The sequence below is a fragment of the Staurois parvus genome, unplaced genomic scaffold, assembly GCF_062004578.1.
Source record: "Staurois parvus isolate SC_StPar_1 unplaced genomic scaffold, SC_StPar_1.0 ptg000298l, whole genome shotgun sequence".
Taxonomy (NCBI): Eukaryota; Metazoa; Chordata; class Amphibia; order Anura; family Ranidae; genus Staurois; species Staurois parvus.
Window position 1 is genome coordinate 5,748,485 of NW_028318094.1, and position 25,577 is coordinate 5,774,061.

Genomic DNA, 25,577 nt, shown 5'->3' on the forward strand with positions numbered 1-25,577 from the left:
TATACTCGAGACTGGATTATATTCTAATAGATCATCAACTTATTGAAATGCTGGTTAAAATAGAAATAGAGACAAGAACTTTTTCGGACCATGCCCCAGTCATAATGAAAATAGGATGGGGGAAAAGGTGGACGGGAGGTCTAGGATGGAGGTTAAATGAAGCTCTTCTCTTTGATGAGGATATTGTGCAGAAGATCAAGGAAGAGATTAAGGTATATTTCAAGGAGAATGAGACAGAGGAAGTATCGACAGCTACAGTATGGGAAAGTCATAAGGTATATATAAGAGGAATCTTGATTGCGATGGGAGCAAGGAAGAAAAAAGAAAGAAGAGAGAGGGTTAGTGGACTTTTAAAGGAAATCCTGGAGTTGGAGCAGATACATAAGAAGAAATTAACAATAGAAACAAGACAGAAGCTAATGGATAAAAGAGATGAATTAGAGAGATTGATGGAAGAGGAGAGGAGAAGAGTATATAACAAGGTATTGGGTGAAAGATATAGATGGGGTGATCGACCAGGAAAATACTTAATGAGAGCCCTGAATAAAAAGAAAAACAGGAATTATATAGAAAAGATAAAAAGCCCTAAGGGGGAGTTGGTCCACTCAACTAAAGAAATCATTAAAGTATTCACGGAGTACTATAGAAAGTTGTACAACATCAGCCACCAAGGTTCACCAAAAGAAAATAGAGAAGATATTAATGAAAAAAGGATGATATATTTAAAAAATGCGGGATTGCTAAAGCTCAGTGAAACACTATTGAACTCCTTGGAATCAGAAATTTCTCAGGAAGAAATAGAAGTAGCATTAAGAAGTACAGGGGGAGGGAAAAGCCCAGGCCCGGATGGTTATACAATTAAGTACTATAAAAAATTCTGTGAAGTACTGTTACCAAAGTTAAAGAAATATATGAATGACTTGGGAGGTGGGATGGAGGGGAGGAGGGAATCCCTTCAGGCCCATGTTGTTCTCATACACAAGGAGGGAAAAGATCCTTCTCAGTGCTCTAGCTACAGACCAATTTCATTATTGAACACTGATACCAAGTTGTACGCAAAGGTCCTAGCAAACAGGCTGAAAGATCTAATGCCCGAATGGATCCATGGAGACCAGGTGGGATTTGTCCGGGGAAGAGAGGGTAGAGACAATGGGTTGAGAACTTTGATGCTTATTCAGAAAAGTAGAAAAGGGAAAGCCCTGGTGGTGCTCTTGTCAATTGATGCCGAAAAGGCGTTTGATAGAGTGGACTGGGGCTTTATGATGGACAACTTGGAAGTGTTGGGGATTGGAGAGAGAATGTGTGAGTGGATAGGTAAATTATATAGAGAGCCCACCGCAATCATCACGGTAAATGGGGAGAGGTCGGAATCCATCGGGATGTCCAATGGAACAAGACAAGGATGTCCATTGTCCCCCTTGCTGTATGTTTTGACATTGGAACCCCTGCTATCAATAATAAGGAATAGTGGAGCAATAAAGGGAATACAGATAGAAAACATAGAACATAAAGTAGCGGCCTTTGCGGACGACCTACTGTTTTATGTAGGCAACCCCCGAATAACATTACCAAGTATAATGAAGATCTTGAAGGAATATGGTGAACTATCAAATTTAAAAATTAACCCAACAAAAACAGAGATTCTGAACATTAATATACCAAAGAGCGAAAAAGAAAAACTACAAAAAGAATTCCCCTTTATTTGGAGAGAAAAAGATATAAAATACCTAGGAATAAAACTTGCTACCTCACATAAACAACTGTATAGATTAAACTATATTTCTCTGATAAATGAGACTAAGGACGAACTAAAAAGATTAGAAGGAGGAAACCCATCATGGTTAGGACGTATAAACCTAATTAAAATGGTAATTATACCTAAAATACTCTATAGATTTCAAATGATCCCAATCAAACTCCCAGAGGCGTTTTTTAAGATAATGAGAAGAATGCTAACAAGATATATATGGAGGAATAAAAAACCAAGAATATCATATGAAACATTAAGTAGGACTAAAGAGAAAGGGGGGATGGGACTACCTGATGTGAAGAGATATTACAAAGCTGTAATTTTAGCAAGAATTTATGATTGGACTTTTAACTATAAGGGGAAAAGTTGGGTAAAAATAGAAAATGAACTGAGTGGAATTAATTTGAGTAAGATGATATGGGTTCCAGCACAGTATAGAACAATTAAAGAAAGCACAAGCACTTACACTTTAAATGTGTTAAAGATATGGGATAATCTACACAAACATCTGAAATGGGAATTCAACTCTATATTAATGCCTCTTGCAAACACGGAATTTTTCCCTCCAGGAAAAGATGAGATATCAGGGAGATGGTTTAAAAAGGAAGATATCCAATTGAGAGACGTATTGATAGAAGGGGAACTGAAAACATTTAAAGAACTAAAAGAGAGGGGAGGAGATATGTTTACTAAAATAGATGAGTGGAAATATCAACAATTAAAATGTTTTATTGGAACTCTCTCAAAACCCTTGAGATTAAAAAAGGAGTGGAATATGTTTGAAAGGCTATTAGAAACACGGCGAGATGGGAAACACGGTGTTACAAAAATGTATAAAATACTCACAGAATTAGACACAGACACAAAGTTAATTTTTATAACAAATTGGGAAAGAGACATGGAGGTGGAGATAGATGAAGATCAACAGAATAAGATATTTAGATTAGTTCACGAGAGTGTTAGTATGAGAGACGTTGAGATTAACTATAAATGTTTGACACGATGGCATATTACACCGAGCACTGAGCACAGGATGAGGGGGGAGAAGTCAAAAATGTGTTGGAGAGGATGTGGGGAGGAGGGCACGGTGTTCCATATTTGGTGGCAATGTCCAAAAATTCAGGATTTCTGGAAGACAATAGTCAATTTAATAGAAATAATAACTGGAAATAACATAGGATTAGACCCAAACATGTGTCTCCTACATAATGTTGAGACAACAGTAAATAAATACAAAGAATCAGGAGTATGGTACTACTTAAGTGCTGCAAAAGGGTTGATCCCCAAGTTTTGGTGGAAGACAGAGGTGCCGACGGAGGAGGATTGGATCAATAGGGTAAACCAGATTAGTAGAATGGAAAAATCTTATTATACTCAGGAAGACAGGTTGAAATTATACTACTCGCGATGGGAAAAATGGGAAAAATCAGGACTAAAAGAGAAATATAGAAAACTCTAAACTAGGAAAGTTATTTAAAGTTATTGGGCCTTGAGAGATTGGAGATCTTGCAGAGGGGAGGGAGGGGGGAAGGGGGGAAAAGGTGGGTTGGGAGGGAAGGGAAAGAAAAGAGGTAAATAGGAAGGACAAAGTAGAAATGTATGGATTATTTATATGTATTGTGTTTCTTCTTATGGAATTTTTGTAACAACATGAAAAAATTAATAAATATTTAAATTAAAAAAAAAAAAAAAAAAAAAGGTATAAACTGTTTTAAACTTTAGTTGTATAAATTTGTAGACCTACACATGCTGGATGCTTCTTTATTTAGCACAGGATTTATAAACCAAGTCTCCTTCCTTGCTTACGTGTTTCAGCACTGTGTGAGCCTTAGTCATAGCAAGGCTATGACTAAGGCACATACAGGGCTGAAACATGTAAGCAAGGATACTTGTTTTTTTAAATCTGGTGCTAAATAAAGGAGTATCGTGATCCCACCAGTGTATGGTGGTCTACAAACTTTATGATGCTATTGTGGCTGTCAGGAGCCTCCCAAGCACTGCACATTTGCACTGGACCTACATGGAGTTTCAGGTTGAGTAGCAGCTGCTATTTAGTTATTAAACTTTAATTGACAAGAGCAGAACTTTGCCAAGATGTATGTAGCATCAGTGCAGATTTTTTAAGCCACCATGACAGATGTGGGAAAAGTAGTGCCGTTTTATTTGAATTAGGTTCTGGTTCATGTCACCCCATCTCCAATTCACCTAGGAAATCTGATATTTCATTGTGCTCAGGGAGATGGCTGCGCTAAGACAATCAGAGGCTGTTATGTTGGAGCTGAGCAGCAATACATGAATGCCGGACCCTGCAACACATCATTTATGTGCTTCTTTGTGAGGGAAAATGTCACCAGCACACCGAGGATCACCAATATGGATCCACAAGTTTTAATTAACGATCACATAGTTACATCAAGGCAACGTTTTGGAGTCTCGCAGGACCCCTTCATCAGACATGTGCCGAGACTCCGAAACGTTGCTTTGCTGTAACTATGTGATTGTTCATTAATACTTTTGAACCCATATTAGTGATCCTCAGTGTGCTGGTGACATTTTCCCTTGCTGGTTCTGTTCGGTTCCAGCCGACAGTCGCTGCAGCACCCACTTATACACACAGCCATTTTTAACGCAGGAACGTGTGCGTTTGGATTGTACACTTGCTCTTTGTCTTTGTGAGCGCGATTGGTTTGCTGGCCCCAGTCAGAGGACACAGCAGTTTCATACGTGAGGATCTTTAAGTCACAGATAATTTTCATATCCTAAAGGGTTTCGTGAAACAGCACAACAAATACATATTGTTCCCTTCACAGCCACGCTCCCAAATTCTTCTGACACCTATGAAATCAGCTTTCAGCAGCAAAGCCCCATTTACCAGATAGAGTTACTGACTGCACCCCTTGTAATTAGTCACCCGCTACGAGCCCCTTTGACAGGGTGGGTACAAGTCACACAGAAACAGCTCCGTTTATTGTCCTGAAATTAAGATAAAGTGGTGCAGTCATCTGTAGCTGATAGATTAATAACTGTGCTGGAATCACACGCACAGAAGGGCTGGCTGCTAGGAGGGGGCGGATGGGAACTGGGAAATGAGCGATGGTTGGGCTATGGGGGCTAACTAAGCTTATTTATTTTCATGCTGCACTGACAGTACTGCACAGAACAGAATAGAGAATATATAGAGATATGTGTGATATACAGGACAGAAAACCTGCAGCTGCCAAGCATTAAGATGGTTTGTCATATTACATGATGGTACAGCTTGGTTAAAATAATGAGCAGCAGGTCTAGTGTGCCATTGCGATTGGTGGGCTGCACTTTTCCATGATCTGTAGGTATCTTAAATTCTCATGCTACCCTAAAAAAAAAAAAGCAGTTACTTTATCTGTTTTTTGTATAAGGGCTGCTAGTACCAGTCACTGTAATGCTCTTAAAAAGTCCTGGATCTGCACCAGTTTGCAGCTATTTGTCATGCTGCTTTGCTATGCAGCTTTTGGCTCTAGTTAGACTGTGATAGACAAAAGGAAAACCTTAAATGTGAACTCTGCGCTAATGGCGAAGTACACAAATAAAATGCATATTTGGAAGCTGCTATACCTGCCAAAGGATTTATATTTCTGTCAAGGCATTCTTAAGAATTATACAGTCTTGCTGGACAGCACAGCCAGGTGGAAGACACCACTTTCTCTGTTACAGTTTAATCCCCTTTCCAGATTAAAAGTAACCCACTGCCCACCCCCATCTTATTGATCGCTGATTTAAAAAAAAAAAAAAAGCCAGATCAGATCTAAAATCCTTTTTTACATTAAAGCCACTGTCACATGACAATCGGGTCCAGAGGCTTCTGGTGGGTTCTTTTGGATGTCCATGGATGACATGGATACTTCCTACAGGCATGGTCCTCTTAGGATGCAGAGGAGGACTGATGTCAGCAGATGAGTCTGTAGGGGACCGGAGGTATTGGGCAGATTTACAGCACTGGATTAGCATTCCCCTGCACCCAGAAAAGGCAGCTGCAAGGGACCTGGATGGGGGGGCTAAAGCTGGCCATGGACTATTCGAAGCCCATGTCCATGTTCCTGCTGAACCGGGTGAGATTTGAACCATGTATGGTGAGGCCAAATGTACCCAAGTTGATTGATCAATTTTGCGATTATTGCCAGCGGCTATAGCCACTAGCAATAATCACTGTGTGTTCTTCCCTCCGCCTGGAGAACACAATGGCTCTGTGGGAGGGATATCCTCATCACTACTGACTGTGTTGATGGGGAATCAAGTGATTTTCTTTCCTGCAACCCATGGTTGCAGGAAAGAAAATTTAACCATCTATGGCCGACTTTAGGTGAATATATTTTCGCCAGGAAATAAAAATATAAAGCCTATCAGGATGGTTTAGAGAGGGGTGGGAGAAAGGGCTTAGAGTTCATTCATATTTTGCATATAATGGTGCTTTGACCAATACAAAGGTGTCACCTCCCTGTCCCCAGCCTGCTTACTGGACAGTGAAAGAGCAACAGACTCACAAAGTCATCCCTCTGTTCTCTTATCACCATGTTCCTTGCATGCAGCACACCTGATTGGTTCCCAGTACTGTACCTCTTTCTCCTAGTCATGAGTGCTGCTGAACAGGGGATTGCAAGAGGCTTTCAAATTCAGACTTACACCAAATGCGTTTAAAAATGCTTTTGATGTTTAATTAATTTTCCTGTATCTACCTAGATTTTAGGTTTAATGGCACTTAAAAATCTGGACAATTAAAAATAAGCTATAATAGTCTTGTGCAAAGTGAATTATTTTACGTTTATCCATCTTTTGGACTAATAATTTAATTAATTTTACGTAAACATTTAATGCTGGCTGTACCTATTAGGAGAAATGTTTGCTAAAGAGATAACGCAAAGAAGCTGTTTGTCTGATTGAAACTTCATGCTGAGCTGTCCTAAAAGGCAGAGAAGGGAGGTGGATCCTCTGATTAATTCACAATACATTGGTGCGTGAACCATTCATCTTTACAAAAATAATGGGGGGAGGAGGGGATTTACACAGCAATTCATACAAGGATAGCCTGTGAAATGTGAAAACACAAGAGCTCCATCCTTTGGATGGATTTGAGAATACAAAATACTCCCTGGCAGTGGCATCCCTAGGCAGGTGCGGGGGGTACGCGCCGCACCGGGTGACACCTACCGCACGGGGTCACACTGGACCCACTCCACGAAAAGGTAAGTTGTAAAGCAAGCCGACGATCCCCACAGGATGGATCGGATCTGTGGAATTGAGCAGAATGGATTGGAGTCTGATCCATTATGCTCCCTAATCCGCAGATCCAATCCATCCTGCGGGGAATCGTCGTCTTGCTTTACAACTTACCTTTTCGTGGAGTGGGGGCGGTGTCACCCCGTATAGGTTGCATTCCAACGATCCCCGCAGGATGGATCAGATCTGCTGATTGGGGAGGATAATGGATCAGACTCCGATCCATTATGCTCAATCCTCAGATCCGATCCATTCTGCAGGGATCGTCGGAGGGGGTGTCACCAAGTGTTATCGCACCGGGTGACACCAACCCTAGGGACGTCCCTGCTTCTTGGCAACTTTTCCTGTTTACCTGACTAACCTCCACACCTCTAGAGGCCTGCACTTCGTTCCACTTATCGTCCAGAGCCCCAGAACCTGGTTATATTAATATATGAAAACTAACTTTAGTTTGGTAGTCAGCAATTGGCCTGCCTTTTGCGATTCTCTATTGATGAATGAGACCATCCATCATAATTGATGGCTGATGGTAAGGTGCAAAAAGGGGCATCCTATTTCTAACTTCCCTGAGGTTGGTACTTGCAGTCAGATGAAGGAGGGAATGAAGTCACTGCGCATTCTGCACTCTAACGACAGGTATTTTGGTGGCTGCAATAGAACTGGAAGCGGCTAGGGAGTGAAAAAGAGGTGACTATAAAATCGATGAGTGTGGGATTTAAAGGGAAACTGAAAGTTGCTGCTCCATAGACATCTATTACAGCAACTATTTACATGTAGAAAATAGCAGGGACAGGACATAGAAAGTGCATGGACTGGAAGCAATGTTCTAACTGTACTGCTGGCAGCCTTCAGAAAGCAAAGCGCAGAAGAAAGCATAATTAAAACATTACACTTCCCAAAGTACTGTGCTCCCCAGTTCCCCCATTTCTGTTTTCTGGAGCTTTCCTTTAATGTGGACATTGACAGACTCCCCAGAAACATGGTACTTTGTTAGAGAGATGTCCAAACACTCAATACAAGATGATACACTGTATACCAATTGGTATAGCAAATTGTACATTTATGTTTGTGAAATATATTACAAGCTATTTTCTATGGAATGACTTTTAGCTTCATTTTACAAGCCCTTTAATGTCCGCATCTGAAAACCCTTGATACTTATTAAAACAGCCACACGCTGCGAGAAACTGCTGTTTTACTTGCTGCCGTCTCATGGGAGGGAGTTTGTTGTAAAGTGTTACATAATGATTGTTTAAGTGTAATTAAAACTTGCTAGTTCAGAATGCATTTATCTTGTAATGACCCATTTTTTTCTCATCTTGCTACCAAGAGGCTCAGAGCATGCATAAATTATAGGGCTTCGGTCATGTAAATCCAGAGGACATTCAGCGAACCCTTCGTTTTGAACTTGGCGCACTTAAAGTCTAAAGAAAGCATGCAGTGCTTGGCAGGCGAGTCAAAGAGGCAGCATTTTAGTTGGAAATTATTTTCTGTTTTCTCTTATTTCAGAATAATCCTAGGATAGTATATAATAGTGATTAGCCGGAATTAAAGGGAACGTTCATGAAAAAGTAATATTTTGGTTAGAAGTGCAGTCTAGATCGCTCAATCACTCGCTGGCTTTTTATGTTTTAGGAACGCCAATGGCATAATCTTCTTAGTACCCACCTTTATCACCTGGGAGTTCGGGGTGCTCCCCCAACTAGATTCTCCGTAAAATAACATAGGCTAAAGAGCTGGGACCCCCCCTAGTAATTGCATTGGCAGGTGTACAGGCCTGGGAATGCAAACACAGAGATGTCATTACCTTGAAAGTCGTAAGAAATTATTTGGGAGACTTACTTTATTTCTCCAGCCTCTAAAACAAAAATGCCTGTTTAAGCTTGGATAGGGAAGGGAATGGTTAATACCTGTCAGGTTTCTTTTCTTTTTTTTTTTTTTTTTTTTTAAGTAAGTGGAAATCTGTCCAAATCTCCCCTTAGCAGTCTGCACTACAGGGGTCTCCACTGGATCTCCCCAGCAAGGAAAAACTTTCTGCAGTAGAACCACACAGGTGTTCCAATCCCTTACCACTCCATCCAATGTGAAATGTCACATGCTGAAACTCTGGGAACATGGCAGCCATACTGGATGCCTGGATTGGGGCACAAGTACAAGGAAATCCTTTTAGTTATCGCTTCGACTTGTTCCGAATGTTGGGTGTCAGCTGTCTGTTTATTTGTATATTAAAAGTCTTTCCAGTTTTAACAGCTGGGGCACAACTGTGAATACTTAGTGTTCTTTGCCATTAGACACAATGCAGATGTCTTTGTTTAAACTGCAGTTCTTTACTAAAACATATTGATACATTTATTGACATCAGGGGGGCAGTACAGTGGCCAAATGGTTAGCTCGGCAGTACTAGGGTCCTTGGTTCGAATCCCTACCACAGTTTGGTTTGCGTGTTCTTCCTGTGCCTGTGTGGGTTTCCTCCAGGTACTCCGGTCTCCTCTCACACTCCAAAGACATGCTGGTAGGTTAATTGAATCTTGTCTAAATTGGCACTAGTATATGAATGTGAGTTAGGGACCTTAGATTGTACACCCCTTGAGGGTTAGGGATTGATGTGAATGTACTATATATACAGTATATATATATATATATATATATATATATATATAAAATGTGTGTATGTAAAGCGCTGCATAAATTGACGGCGCTATATAAGTGCCTGAAATAAATAAATAAACATAATATAAGTGCCTGAAATAAATAAATAAACATAATATAACTGCCTGAAATAAATAAACAAAATTAAATGAGAAGCAGAATTTTTGTAATTTGGATAGAGTTAGGGAAAAATAGAACCTCTGTAAAATTCTTATTCCTATCTGAGGTCCCATTGTGTAGATGTACGCTCACTTCCTCTTACCAGTGCCACCAAAGACAGGAAGTGAGGGTTCCAACATGGGCTTTAAAACTAGACTGGGGAAGGATAAGAGCCTTTGTCTGTTTTTTTTTCCTTCCTGTTCAAGAGAATGATACCAGCCCGAATAGGACATTAAAGGAAATTGGGACACAAATAGCGATAATAATTTTACAGAGGTTCTGACCTTTTTTTACACATCATGAATAATAATAGTAAGATGCTAAATGACTAGATACAGTATATATGGTTTACATGAAGGATGAATTCACAGATTTCCCCTTGTCCTTGGCTAACCAGTCATATTTGTATGTTGCTACAGGTGTGGATGTGCGGAGGTCGGATGGAAGATGCGCCATGCTCTCGAGTGGGACATATTTACCGGAAATATGTGCCCTACAAGGTTCCTGCTGGTGTCAGTCTGGCAAGGGTAAAGTTATTCCACCTTCAATATTAAATTGTTACTAAACCCACAACAGTAAAATCAGTCTGTATATGCAGTAAAGCATGCTTGTTATACTCACTGTGGAACCTAAGGGGTTAATCCTCTGCATTGTGTAAAAAGGCTTTTTGATCCTGACTTCTCTGATGCTCCCCTTCTTCCAGTGTCCCCCTCATCTCCTAATAAGACATATCGTGTGGAGTCACTCTGCACATGCTCAGTTTGGTGTTTATTGCTAGAGAGGGTTTTTTTTTTTCTTGGTAGAGTGCATGTGATCAGCACAGGGCCAGTCAGCACTGTCCAGACAGAGGTCAGGGGTTCTGCATCCTCCTAGAGCAAAATGAAAACTCCTCCTACAAGCTTTAGCATGTACTCTGGTGGACGGTGATAGAAGTATCAAGACTGCTCTAAGTGCTGATGAGAAAAGATATTTACTAAAATAATTGCATTTTCATGTTCCCTGTACGGTGGGAGACCAGATATAGTGAATACAGGGTCCTGGGTTTAGTAACACTTTAAGTTAACAATTTTGTTCCTGCGTGTATAAAAAAAAAAATATTCGTGTCCTGCTCCCTATTGCAAAAAATAAAATAATCATGACCCTAAAGCCCTATGTCTTTTTGATTGCATGCTATATTCTGTTTGCCATCTAGTAGTTTCTTTCACAATGAATTTAAATGAGAACCTCTGGACTAATGCCGGCCATAGACAGAGTGATTTTCTGTCCTGCAACCACTGACTGTGTTGATGGGGGAATCCCTCCTGCTAAGGCCATTGTGTTCTTCCGGCGGGGGGAGCTGTTTCCGCCAGGAGAAAACAGTGATTACTACTAGCAGCTACAGCTATCTTAGCTGCTAGCCATAATTGCATGTAAAATCTTACCCCCGAGCCCCCCCCCCCTCCCCCATACTTACCTGAGACCCCTCCCCCCATACTTACCTGAGCCCCCTCTTGATCAAGGTATGTGCATGAGAGCCTCAGCTGTCCCGGGGCTCCTTCTCCTCATTGACTGAGACAGCAATGGGAGCCATCGGCTCCCACTGTTATCAATCACAGCCAGAAAGCCAATGAAAGAGAGCGTGGGGCAAGGTATACAGCCGGGCTCGGGAGCAAGCATGCACCAGTGCCCTCATAGCAAGCAGCTTGCTATTAAGGTCAGTGGGGGCAGGAATGCCAGAGGGGGGACCCAAAAAAGAAGAGGATCGGGGCTGCTCTGTGCAGAACCACTGCACAAAGCAAGCAATTATGACATGTTTGTTATTTAAAGAAAAAAAAACAAACAAACCTTTAATATCACTTTATGCGGGAGAAGAAGCATTTGTTGCATTACTGTTTCTAACCATTATGTTCTATTTGTTTTGCAAAGCATTGTCTTGGTCACCCTGCCTGATTTTTTCGTATACTTATAGGTGTTGAACTAGTTTCATGATAGGATTTTGTCTGCTTTTACCAATTTTCTATTGATTTTATTAACCTATATAATTTTATTAGCTTGTATATATTTCAGTATACAACAAAATGTTTTGTAATTCTGCCTAGGATTCTTTGAATCACTCTATCCATCCCGTAGTTCGTATAAACCACAAAAAAATGCATCTGGTTGTACCTGTAGGCATTCAACCCTTCCACAGCCCACTTACCTTGTAGCCACTTTCTGTCTAGATGATTCCGCTACAAACACACCTCCCTTATAGATGTACGCACTCCTCTCACATACAGCTCTTCTACTGACATTAGTGGATCTTCCATTCATACACCAGACTGTTCACTGGGAGATATCGGTATCAGTCCTTTACACCATAACACCATGGCAAAACTGCAGGCATGACAGTATTTGGCAGCATCAGGTTGGAGGTGTATATCTTCAGTCCCCTCACCCTTGCACACCTACCTTTTGAAGAGTACAACTTGTGTTACTAATTAGTTTTGGAAGTCCTCTGTGCACTACATGTTTGTAGGGTGTTGTTCGCCGCCATGTTGCGGAAAGTATTTAGTAACTTCCTTAACCTAGCATACAGTGGACACTTTGGATTCATATGCAGTGTTACTGGATGCTTCCTAACTCTAGTGTCCTTGTAGCTTTGCAAGTGTGAAACAGTGGAAATGGGGGTTTTCAGTGCATTTCTACACTGTTAGCTGTGCTGTACACTACATACTCTCTACAGTCATACTCTGTACATTTTGCTATGTACCCAACACTGTAGATAATTACACCCCAGACTTCCACACTTTGTGCAATTGCACTGTACATTTTATTTACCAGACTGTTGCACGCTGTATGCCGTGTTGTAGGTTATATACTCCAGACCACTGTACACCATGCTGTACATTACTTGCTCTAGGGCCCTGTGTTGTATGTTACATGCTCTAGACTTTTCCACTTTACACATAGTGCTGTATATTACATACAGAAGACCACTGTCAGGGCTCCGGGGTGTGACCAGAGGTATGTGACTGACGCAGGGAAACGCAGGCTTCAGATAAGTTATGAACAATATAATTTATTAAAGACTAACAATACAAACATAAACGCAGTGCAATACTAAAACATAACACAGTGCAAACAAACCAAACCAAACCACCCACAGATAACAGTACATACAATGCAAGCGTCGTCAGGCAGGCCGGGTCAATATCAATAGGGCAGGTAGGTACAGGGGGTCAGGCAGAGAATGGTCGGGGTCACAAGCCAGGGATAAAACAGGAGAAGTCAGCAGAGGTCCGGATCAGGCAGGGTCAGCAACGAATCAGACAGAGACAGGAACAGGAACAGGGATGCAGGAACAAGATACAGGGCCCAGGAAAACCACACACCAAGGCCGAGACTGCAGGTCTGGCCATCCCTTAAATACACCTGCATGATCAACTTCAGGTGTTTGGCTGGCTGCAGGGTTGAGTCTCTGATTGCCGGGAGCACCCGCTGGACAGCCCTGGTACTGCAGCCCACAAGGCAGGTGGGTCCCACCATTACTGGCAAGTCCATTCCTGACAACCACTCTATTCTTTACACTGTGAAGTACATTACATAATACAGACCACAAAACCTTAAAAGCTGTGCTGTATGTTACATACTTTAGACTTTTCCACTTTGTACATAGTGCTGTACATTACATAAGGAAGACCACTCTATTCTTTACACTGTGAAGTACATTACATAATACAGACTATAAAAGCTGTGCTGTATGTTACATACTTTAGACTTTTCCATTTTGAACATAGTGCTGTACATTGCATACAGAAGACCACTCTATTCTTTACACTGTGAAGTACATTATGTAATACAGACCACAAAACTTTAAAAGCTGTGCTGTATGTTACATACTTTAGACTTTTCCACTTTGTACATCATGCTGTACATTACATAAGGAAGACCACTCTAGTCTTTACACTGTGAAGTACATTACATAATACAGAGCACAAAACTATAAAAGCTGTGCTGTATGTTATGTACTGAAGACTGCTCTACTTTGTACATTGTGCTGTACATTACATACTGAAGCTGTGCTCTGTATGCTGTGCTTGCATGTTATGTAGTGCAGATTGCTCAGCTCAGAGAGCTGTGATGTATTTTCTCTACTGCAGAATGCAGTATGTTTTACACTGTGTAAAATATTGCATACTGTGGACTACGCCACTCTGTATTGTGTGATGCACGATACCCACTCTAGACTGCTCCACTTTGTATGGTGTACAGTACATGACATATTCTGAACCATTGCATCCTCTCCTGTCTTACATACTTTATTCTGCTCCACTGTGTACGTTGTGCTGTTTATTGTATACTGTTATTTTTACCACTAGATATTGTGCTACTTTGCTACTTTTTTTTAAAGGGGAAGTAAGACTTTAAAGCAAAGTAATGGGTTTAGAAAAAATACGTACCCCTTTTATGTTCATATCATGATCAAAATGCAAGGCTGCTTTAAGAATTCCTGGTGTCTGATAGTCTGAGCCTGGCTCAACACATGAAAGGAGAAAAGATCTCATAAACATATACTTAGCTGTACTTACTGGAGCACAATGTATTTCTCTACTATTCATTCCAAGCCACTGAACACAGGAATACGCTTTGTTTTTGCCCCATCTAGTGGTCATGTTGCTAACTCCATTTTATATCTTGATGGTACTTTTAACCAACAAATCCAATTATATTGTCTTTGTTGGTGGGTATTCGCAAGTAATAGCATTTGAAGCTTTGTCTGAGAAGTCTATTTCCCCTTATAGAACCTGAAGAGAGTAGCTGAAGTGTGGATGGATGAATATGCAGAATATATCTACCAACGACGCCCTGACTACCGGCATCTCTCACCTGGTGATGTGACATCTCAGAAGGAGCTGCGCAGCAGATTAAACTGTCAGACTTTCAAGTGGTTCATGACTAAAGTGGCTTGGGACTTGCCAAAATATTACCCGCCTGTTGAGCCTCCTGCTGCTTCTTGGGGAGAGGTAAGTGAAAGTCAGGCCAGAAAAGTATTCAAAGGACCTCCATACCCAGGAAGGGGTCAACCTTTTTGTGTGGCAAAATAATATTAAGGTGTAAGTCCAGCAAACGGCTTTAAAGACAAATAAAGTACATATTACTGATGTAAGGCCCCTTTCACATGGGTGTCATCCATTCAGTCACGTCCACAGTTACATTCATTTTACATCCATTTACATCAGTTTTCTGAATGGAACATAAATGCAGAAAAAGAAATGGGCCTGAATGGAAGCGGACGAAAAACTGATGTAAATGAATGATGATTACATCCATTTGCCCATAGGAATACGTTGCTATTTGTTTTTCATTTGTCTACAGACAGATGAAAAACGGACAGATGGAATGTCCGTGTGAAAGGGACCTAGGAAGCTGTTTTAACTGCAAACTAATTTCACAGTCTGGTGGATGACACCACTTTTTCTGTTAGTTTTAAGATGTAGAAGGGATACAATGGTGTCCCTTCTCCATACCTAGCCTGCTGGCTAAGCAGCAGCAGCAGCAAGTAATGAGGTCATCCCTCTGCTCTCTCCTCTTGTCAGCATGACTCCCAGTGTTGCCATTCCCTTTTCCAGACTGAGTGCTGTTGTGCAGAGGATCAAATCCACTGTCAGGTGGACTCTTCCACAGGAAAGAAGAATAAAGCAACCGGATGCATGTGCTCTTGCATTGGACAGTGGACTCCACAATGTCATTATTCCCACATGAGTAAGAAAGGAATGCAAGCCTTGCAATGTGTCAATGGACCAGTGAAATCCAAAGAGAACTGTATATAAGAAACAAAAACAGGGTGCACAGGCCTGGTGCATTACCTTAAAAATGAGATTTATTTATAAATTGTAAAATACTCACAAGAGAAATATAAAAACAGATAAAAATTAGAAGCATGTTGCATGCAGAGTGGTCCAGGACACTGGCTCTGAAGAAGAGGTACAGCCTCGAAACGCGTCATCCACCAGCTGTCCAGAGGTTCACAGTTCCCCACCAGACCACCTTTAGGGGTTCCTGAACCACTCTGCATCCCTTATGACATGCTTCTCATTTTGATCTGATTTTATATTTCTCTTGTGAGTATTTTACAATTTATAAATAAATCTCATTTTTAAGGTAATGTACCAGGCCTGTGCACCCTCCTTTTTGGACTCTGCCACAGAACTGTGATAGCAGGGCAGCAGCAAGGTGGTTTGGTGTAAAGCAGGAAACAGGAGTACAACCTACTAAGCCCATTGACACATTTCACCTGACAAGCTGCTTTGGAGGTACATTACGTTTCAATTACAGTAGTAATGGTGCAGTTTAAAAACCATGTCGGGTGTGAATGCCAACAAAAAAGCCACACTGACATATCCCAAAACTTTGAGCACCCTAAATCAGTGCTATCAATGGATGTATGTCTTTAAGCATACCCAAACTACACTGATAGACTATCTTAGTGTGTTACATTCTTACAAAAAGTATTTATATAATTTGCCTCAGCACAAAAAATGAAAAAACTATAACCTCATCTATACATTAGGCAGAACTTTTATGGTGATAAATAATAAGAAAAAAAAACAACCCAAAATCATTTTATAAATGACAAGCAATGTAAAGCCTAACACTACGCTTAAAGTCCCTTTAAATAGTTTGCCTGGGCTGGGCCAAGCTGACCCAAACAAACTATTTACTATCAGGTCCACTTGCTTGGCCTCCGCTACATACAGTATACAGTGCTGTGTTCCAGCAGAGGGGTGAAAACTTCCTGTCCTGCTCCCAGAACAAAATAGTGTCATCCCAAATGCTGCTCAGCCAATCATGGGAAGCTTTATATTCTATGAATAAATGCAAAGCTTCTCCTTGTTGGCTGAGGTGAAGATCGTGATGTCAACTGCTTGCCTCTCCACCTCAGCCAATCAGAAGAAACTGTGTATTCATTCATAGAATATAAAGCTTCCTGTGAAAGGCTGAGCAGAGATTAGCCCGACAATATTTTGTTCTGGGAGTGGTAGGTGAAACCCCCATCCCATTGCTGGAACACAGGGCTTTATATTGTATGTACCAGAAGCTTCCAGCAAGCGCACCTGTGCAGAAAATTGTTTGGGCTAGCTTGGCCCAAATGAACAATTTAATGGGACATTAAAGGAAGGCGTTCAAACTTTTTTTTTTTTTTAAATATGTGGGCAATTGTCTGTGCATATTTGCCCTTTTGCATTATAATTTACTGGTAACTAGAATCAGAACTGATGTGAATGTACAGTATATATGTAAAGCGCTGTGTAAATTGACGGCGCTATAGAAGTACCTATAATAAATAAATATTTAGGGTTTTTTCTTTAATAGTTTCATTTGTAGAGGATTATGTTCCTTATTCTATCAAATAAAAAGATTTTACATATACTTTAAGTACCAGACCAGTTTACATACACTATATTGCCAAAGGTATTGGGACACCCCTCCAAATTGTTGGATTCAGGTGTTCCAATCATCTCCATGGCCGCAGGTGTATAAAATCAAGCACCTAGGCATGCAGACTGCTTCTACAAACATTTGTGAAAGAATGGGTCGCTCTCAGGAGCTCAGTGAATTCAAGTGTGGTACCGTGATAGGTTGCCACCTGTGCAATAAGTCCATCCGTGCAATTTTCTTGCTACCAAATATTCCATGGTCAACTGTTAGTGGTATTATAACAAAGTGGAAGCAACTGGGAACAGCAGCAACTCAGCCATGAAGTGGTAGGCCACGTAAAATGACAGAGCTGGGTCAGCACATGCTGAAGAGCACGGTGTGTCTGCAGTGTCCATAGCTAAAGCCCTCCAAATGTGTGGCCTTCAGATTAGCAAAACAACAGTGCGTAGAGAACTTCATGGAATGGGTCTCCATGTCCGAGCAGCTGCATCCAAGCTTTTCATCACCAAGCGCAATGCAAAGCGTTGGATGTAGTGGTGTAAAGCACACCGCCACTGGACTCTAGAGCAGTGGAGACATGTTCTCTGGAGTGACGAATCACGCTTCTCTGTCTGGCGATCTGATGGATGTGTCTGGGTTTGGCAGTTGCCAGGAGAATGGTACTTGCTTGACTGCATTGTGCCAAGTGTAAAGTTTGGTGGAGGGGGGATTATGGTGTGGGGTTGTTTTTCAGGGGTTGGGCTTGGCCCCCTAGTTCCATTGAAGGGAACTCTTAAGGTGTCAGCATACCAAGACATTTTGGACAATTTCATGCTCCCAACTTTGTGGGAACAGTTTATGGATGGCCCCCTCCTGTTCCAACATGACTGCGCACCAGTGAACAAAGCAAGGTCCGTAAAGACATGGATGAGCGAGTTTGGGGTGGAGGAACTTGACTGGCCTGCACAGAATCCTGACCTCAACCAGATAGAACACCTTTGGGATGAATTAGAATGCAGACTGCAAGCCAGGCCTTCTCATCTGACATCAGTGCCTGACCTCACAAATGCGCTTTTGGAAGAATGGTCAAATATTCCCATAGACACACTCCTAAACCTTGTGGACAGCCTTCCCAGAAAAGATTAAGCTGTTATAGCTCCAAAGGGTGGGCAACTCAATATTGAACCCTACGGACTAAGACTGGGATGCCATTAAAGTCAATGTGCATGCAAAGGCAGGCATCCCAATACTTTTGGCAATATAGTGCTCATCAGCTACAGTTGTGTTCAAAATAATAGCAGTCAGACATCACTAACCTGATCAATCACTGTTTTTGGTAGAAATTATATTTCTACATGGCAAATAATTTACTAGCAGGTGTAGTAGAGTAATAGAAATCCAACAGTCATGACATGCATGCTGCTAATTCTGTGTAATTGAATCACTCATTGAAAGGGGCATGTTCAAAATAATAGCAGTGTGGAGTTCTATTAGTGAGGTCAGTCATTCTTTGAAAGACAGGTGGCAATTATTGCCCTTATTTAGGGAAGGAAGGCAGCAAATGTTGTACATGCTGGTTACAGTGCATTTCTCTCTGAAATTCTGAGGAAAATGGGTCGTTCCAGACATTGTTCAGAAGAACAGCGCACCTTGATTAAAAAGTTGATTGGAGAGAGGAAAACATATAAAGAGGTGCAGAAAATGATAGGCTGCTCAGCTAAAATGATCGCAAATGCTTTAAAATGGCACCCAAAACCTGAAAGACGTGGAAGAAAGCGAAAAACTACCATTCGAATGGATAGAAGAATAGCCAAAATGGCAAGGACTCAGCCAACAATCAGCTCCAGGAAGATCAAAGAAGGTGTAAAGTTCCCTGTGAGTACTGTTACAATTAGAAGACGCCTATGTGAAGCCAAGCTATCTGCAAGAAGCCCCCGCAAAGTCCCACTGTTGAAAAAAAGACGTGCTGAAGAGGTTACAATTTGCCAAAGAGCACATTGACTGGCCTAAAGAGAAATGGCGCAACATTTTGTGGACTGATGAAAGTAAGATTGTTCTTTTTGAGTCTAGTGGCCGGAGACAGTTTGTCAGACGACCCCCAAACACTGAATTCAAGCCACAGTACACTGTGAAGACAGTGAAGCATGGTTGTGCAAGCATCATGATATGGGGATGTTTCTCATACTACGGTGTTGGGACTATTTATCGCATACCAGGGATCATGGATCAGTTTGAATACATCAGAATACTTGAAGAGGTCATGCTGCCTTATGCTGAAGAGGAACTGCCCTTGAAATGGGTGTTCCAACAAGACAACGACCCCAAACACACCAGTAAACGTGCAACATCTTGGTTCCAGACCAACAAGATTGATGTTATGGAGTGGCCAGCCCAATCCCTGGATCTTAATCCAATAGAAAACTTGTGGGGTGACATCAAAAATGCAGTTTCTGAGGCAAAACCAAGAAATAGAGAAGAACTGTGGAATGTAGTCCAATCATCCTGGGCTGGAATACCTGTTCACAGGTGCCAGAAGTTGGTTGACTCCATGCAACACAGATGTACAGCAGTTCTCAGAAACAGTGCTTATACAACGAAATATTCATTAAGTGATTCAAAGGAAAGCAAAATCTTCAAACATTTTTCAGTTTATATAGTGAATGTTTGAGTTTGTAAAGAAGAATACAAACACTGCTATTTTTTTGAACAGTCTAATAATCACTTTTCTTCAATTTTTTTAGAGGAACAACACAAATTTGATATATTTTTCTTCATGTTTTGATTTGGAATAGAATGTGTAGTGTTCCCAATGCATTTGTGTGTATGGAAATACAAGCTATTAGAAGGATTTTGAGCTTTATTCACTTTTTTCCACACACTGCTATTATTTTGAACACAACTGTATGTGTCAATTGCTTTGACAGGACTGTATGCATGGGCAAACTAAAGGTTAATGTGAAGCATTAGGGTTACTTCTACAGATCTGCCAATCAGTTTCAAACTTGCTAAAGTTGTGCATCTAATTGGTGACTGAGCAGAAGTTCTTCCAATAAATACGTGTATACAGACTTTCAGTAGGTTAAAAGCGATCTTGATCTACAAGATATTATAAAAAATGGTCAAGGTAGAGTTTTCTTTTAAGCAATGTTTACTGAATCCATTTATTCAATGTTATGATTAATTTTTAAAAACGGGGAATATTGGTTTAGTCTTCTTTTTTCCTCCCTTCTACAGATTCGGAACAAGAAGACAGGCCTCTGTGCAGACAGTAAGCATGCCTCTGTGGGCTCTGAGCTACGACTGGAAACCTGCACCAAGGGGCGTAAGGCAGATGCATGGAATACTGTGCAGGTAGATAGGATGGATGGCTCAGTCTTCTTTACATATCACAGCTCAGCAGGAAAAAGCTAACACAAACTTTCTTACAGGTATTCACCCTGGGATGGAGAGAAGACATACGTCCTGGAGATCCATTGCACACCAAAAAAGTATGCTTTGATGCCATATCTCACACCAGTCCTGTCACACTCTTTGATTGCCATGGGATGAGAGGGAACCAGCTTTGGAAATACAAAAAGGTCAGTAGGTCTAAGTGTTTCCTTTATAGGCAGGAAAGGGTGCTAGGTGATGGATGGATGGACGGACAGGTGGACTGATTGAGAGAATGCTATAGCTAGACTGCATCTGGCTGTCTGCTCAGAGTTTCTCAGATCAATCTCAGTCTTCCTATGTCAGTCTGTCTGTTTGGTATTCAGTAGCTGGTCATAGACATGTTCCTCTCTGCCATCTCTGTCTGTCTGTCTATCTATCTTTCTATCCTATACATTTCCACAGGTACACCTTCACGCAAATAATAATCTGCCTATTCTGTTCCTAGGATAAGACCATCTATCACCCCGTCAGTAACAGCTGTTTAGACTGCAGCGAATCAGACCGCAAGATCTTCATGAACATTTGTAACCCATCCTCCGAGACACAGCAATGGACTTTTGAAAACACCAACTCCACAATATTAGAAATCTTCAACAGAGATCGGGGCTTATAATGCAAATGGAAATGGATATACATATATAAATAGGAATATATATTTTAAATCTATATTTTTTACTGATGGGTGGGTGGGAGATTTGTTTCTTTTTGGCAGGAATTTTTTTCCGTTCTTCATTTGTGTGTAGGATTAACAAAAAAGGGATATTCTGAATGCAGAAATGCAGGTTTTGCTATTTATCCGTGATGCTGTGAATGAACATTACTTGATTTAGAGCTGAAAATTATTGAAAGTCAGGCACGTGTTGTGGTTGGCCTGCTGGACAGGAGGTCTCATTGCCCCTGGGAGGCTGACACAGAGGTCAGAAATTGACATACACTTGCACACACATACACTCCAAACTTGAACTGTTACAGCCATGCTGGTGGGGGAGATCTCTGCAGAGGGTCAAACTCTGCCCACTTTAAATGGAAGAATTTACTCTGGGTATAGTAATTCAATATTTTGGACTTTAGATGAGTTTTTACTGTGGCACCAGGGTGCCTTCTATTTGCCTCTGGATGAAGTGTGCTAAACGTTTGTTTAGAGAGATTAGATTTACCAGGTGGACTTGAACTGTAGGTCTGGACACAATTACTGTAAACCTGATGCAGTACTTATCTGCAATATGCTGCAAATTCAGAAAATATCAGTTTATCTTGCCAGGAATGCAGTGAGCTCCTGTTATCCTGTAGTGAACTGAAAATGCTGCCTTTGTTGCAGCTGAAGACCAATTAATACTATCAGCCGTGCCTGAGTTCTCTTCTACTGGATCACAAAACATCTCCCCCTTTCCTCAGCTCAATAATTTAAAGGCTAAGTTTACTTTTCAAGAAAAAAATAATAAATGCATTTTTTTTCTGCAAAAATATTTGCATTTATTATTTTTTCCTACAGGAGCCTGCAAAGCATTGCACCTGCAATCAGTGGATCGTGGGTGCACTGTCATGCTCCTGCAGACACTTCCTCCAGCTTTTATGCCTGTACTCCTCTACAGGCTTTCTGTTAGAAAACTGGAGGAAGTTTCAGTGCTCTACAAGAGCACTCATCAGTGCCAGACTGGACTTTTTTTCATTTGCAGAGATCTGGAGCCCTGCACAGCCTTGCCAGTTTTGAATGTGATATCAGCTGGGGTGGAGAAGAACCCCCACCCAGTATCGCAGGGAAGGGGGGGGGATGAGGGAGGTGCTGGAAAATATTCCATCTTACATATTACACCCGTATTTAGAGTGTAACCGGTTCCAAATGTAAATTTGGTCTTAAAAATGGAACTTTACTATAAAAAAAAAATTAGGATTTGCGATTTGTTTTTTAATACAGAAGAGACATACTATTATTATTATTATACAGGATTTATATAGCGCCAGATTTATATAGCGCCAAGAGTTTGTGCAGCGCTTTACAAAATGAAGGTAGACATTACTGTTACAATACGGTTTGGTACAAGAGGAAACAGAGGGCCCTGCTCGTTAGAGCTTACAAGCTATGAATTCCTTCTTTATTAAAGTATTCTTACCCGCCTGTTCCCAGTGTATATGCGCAGCCTGGTGTATAATTTTGGCATATGCCAAGATGAATGAACACAAGCGCATGTGTAGGAGTGGCATCATCCTTGCCTGGCCAAACAGAATGGTTGAAGACCAACCAAAGATGTCAGCAACCAGCGAGGGAGTTCCAGGATACCACATCTCTGGCGTGGAGCTGAGCATAGCTTCACTTTAAGGAAGAGGACTGGGCAGGGCTGACAACACTACTTGAGATTACAGTGCAGCAGAGGCAGCATTGTCGGCTCACTACAGGAAGTTAGGAGTCACTGGATTTCTGGCAGTTCAAAAGATGTTTTTCTGAATGTTTTTCTAAAGAGAGAGAGAACATGGGGAAATATACATACAGGACATAGCAGGGATGTACTCAATAGGTTTATTTTGCCCAGACCTACAGTTTAAAGAGAAAGTAAAGGGCACTTTTGGTGTGGACATATTTGGACTTATTATTGCAGTGTTTACCCTAAAGTATCAGGCTGTGACTTTCACTTTTTAATAAGCATCAATATTTTTGTTACGGTATCAAATAATTCTTTTAAAGAGCAGTTTGTCTTAATTGAATTGACTGACATTCCTTCAGATCTGAATACACCTCAAGTGCAGTACTGGGAATGTTGTCTGTCAGCATTGACTATTGCATCTCTGAAGAATATATCGGTACATAGCAACCAGACAGCATTTTGGGGAAGGGGTTGCTCTTTCTTCTTTATGGGGAACCTGTCCGTTCACGTCACACCTACCTTTTAGCTGAGGTTCCTGTCCTGGGCTGGAGGCTGACCTCTTCCAATTCTTGGGATTAGAAAAATTCTGGCTATTTGCACACATGTACAGCTTCATGCTCTGTGATATGTTGCCTCAGAGGTACAGGATGTGACCAAACTTTTATAGACACCTGACCATCACACCTACTATGCAGCGTAAAGTACGTAAACACCACTTCAAATACTGAGTTCTGTCTATTCAGTGAAGGGTTCTAATAATGCTACAGCATACAATAAAAAGACATTGTAGACAGTTGTGTGATTCCAACTTTGCGGCAACAGTTTGGGGAAGACCCTTTTCTGTGCCAGGTTCATTAAGGCATGGTTTGATGACAATTGATTTTGTCATGTAGAAACTCTGTGGTCTATGCAGAGCCCTGACATAAACCCCACTGAACACTTTGGGGATAAATGGGAATGCTGATTGTGAGCCAGATCGTCTCATTCAACATTAGTCCCTGCCATCACAAATGTTCTTTTAGTTGAAAATGTACACATTTTCCCATGCAACCTGCAATACTTTGTAAAAAAAAAATAACCTTCCCAGAAAAGCGGAGGGGCCAATTCAATAACATCCAAAATTTTGGAATGGAATATCCAATAAGCACACATAGGTTCAATGATCTGGTGAACACAAAGTTCTGGTCATATAGTATAGCACTAGTCCCAACGAAAAAGAGGGTGATGTCTCCCTACACTTAATTGGAGCTTCTGCAGGAACTGATCAAAGGTGGTCTAACAGGTCCAATTTAAAATGGAACAGTTTAAACACAGCATCACAGAAATGGGAAAACCTGCAAAGCATATTAGTAAACAGCAAATGCCGAAACTTGAAATATTTTCTAGTGCCTTGCTGGACAAGAGGACCATGGGAGTTGGGTGGAGCCCGTTCAATTTGTTTTTTCATCTTTACCTCTCAATAACCAGGAGCCATTTGTATGACTGTGTTTTACAAACCATGTTTGAGTGCTTTTATTTGCATGTCCTAGCAATGAAATACAGCTTCCAAATAAGTTGTTGACAGTGAAAGAAGGCTCTCTTATGAGCTGCTATTTTCATCAGCTAAGATAACGTTTTTGTCTTTACATGTATATTGGAGCTGCCATATGGATACAATTTACAGGGATGCTTTGTTGCTTAAGAGCGACTAAACTTCATAGCAAAGAGTTAGTTTATGTGAGCTACTAGTAACATGCACGATTAAGATATTTGATGTTTTTGAAGCTTTGCTGTGCAATGTTTTGCCATTTGAGACAAACGGAAGCACCATGTTTAGTTTTGGCTTTTTCCTATGAGGTTACTGGACTGGAAGTCAGTCAGTTAGTTATTTCTATTATGCATCACCTCCCAGATAGCCATCTACTTTTTGAAAAACCCCTGAGACTTCTAACCAATATGTAACAGAACTGTACTAGGCTTGAAACAGCAAGGCAGCAAAGCAATAAGACAACGGTATTGCTGAAATTCAGTTCTTTGTGGTGCCTATGCTTAGCCAGCCAAACACTTGACTAATTTCATGTGGTTCCTAATGAACAAGTCAAAAATCGATCTGACATCCTTCATCTTAAAAATCAAAAGAGCCATGAGCGAACAGTGCCTGCATCCAGTCAGACACAAGCATGGTTCAGGATTTTAACAGCTGGCGGCACCATTTGTCAGAATATAATAACCACAGTGGGAGATTTGTCCACCGGCACTGTTTAGCATAAATGAAGAAATGTGTTCGATTTCTTATATTCATCCCGCAGTCTGAACAAAAAAATATCAATATGCTAACTTAAGTCTTCAGTTCAGTCCCTGTGGAGCCCAAATCTGCAGGAGCCTCACCCCTGTCATTCAGCTGTCAAATGTCAGAACTTCATTGAGTGGTGGAGACTCTGGCATTTAAATAATGATCGGCGGAGCCGGGTCTAATCTTTGATATAACACAAGATATGAGGCGAGCGCAGATAATATGGTAGCCGCAAGCACAAAAGGCAAGGTAACAAACCCACAGTAATCAAGTCAAATGTAAGTGCAGAGCTAAAGCACCACTGACAAATGCAATCATAAAG

At 41.1% G+C, this 25,577-nt stretch overlaps 1 protein-coding gene across 1 annotated transcript in view; it reads left to right on the forward strand.

Moving 5' to 3' along the window:
- The window catches only part of GALNT10 (polypeptide N-acetylgalactosaminyltransferase 10), a 298,618-nt gene extending 273,872 nt beyond the window's left edge, over positions 1-24,746 (forward strand). Inside the window, exons 8-12 of the mRNA XM_089682819.1 lie at positions 10,231-10,338; positions 14,575-14,796; positions 20,426-20,542; positions 20,620-20,769; positions 21,069-24,746. Of these exons, the coding sequence (XP_089538945.1) occupies positions 10,231-10,338; positions 14,575-14,796; positions 20,426-20,542; positions 20,620-20,769; positions 21,069-21,236 (765 nt within the window). The 3' untranslated portion in view covers positions 21,237-24,746. The remainder of the gene's footprint in view (positions 1-10,230; positions 10,339-14,574; positions 14,797-20,425; positions 20,543-20,619; positions 20,770-21,068) is intronic.
- The last annotated feature ends 831 nt before the right edge of the window (positions 24,747-25,577 follow it).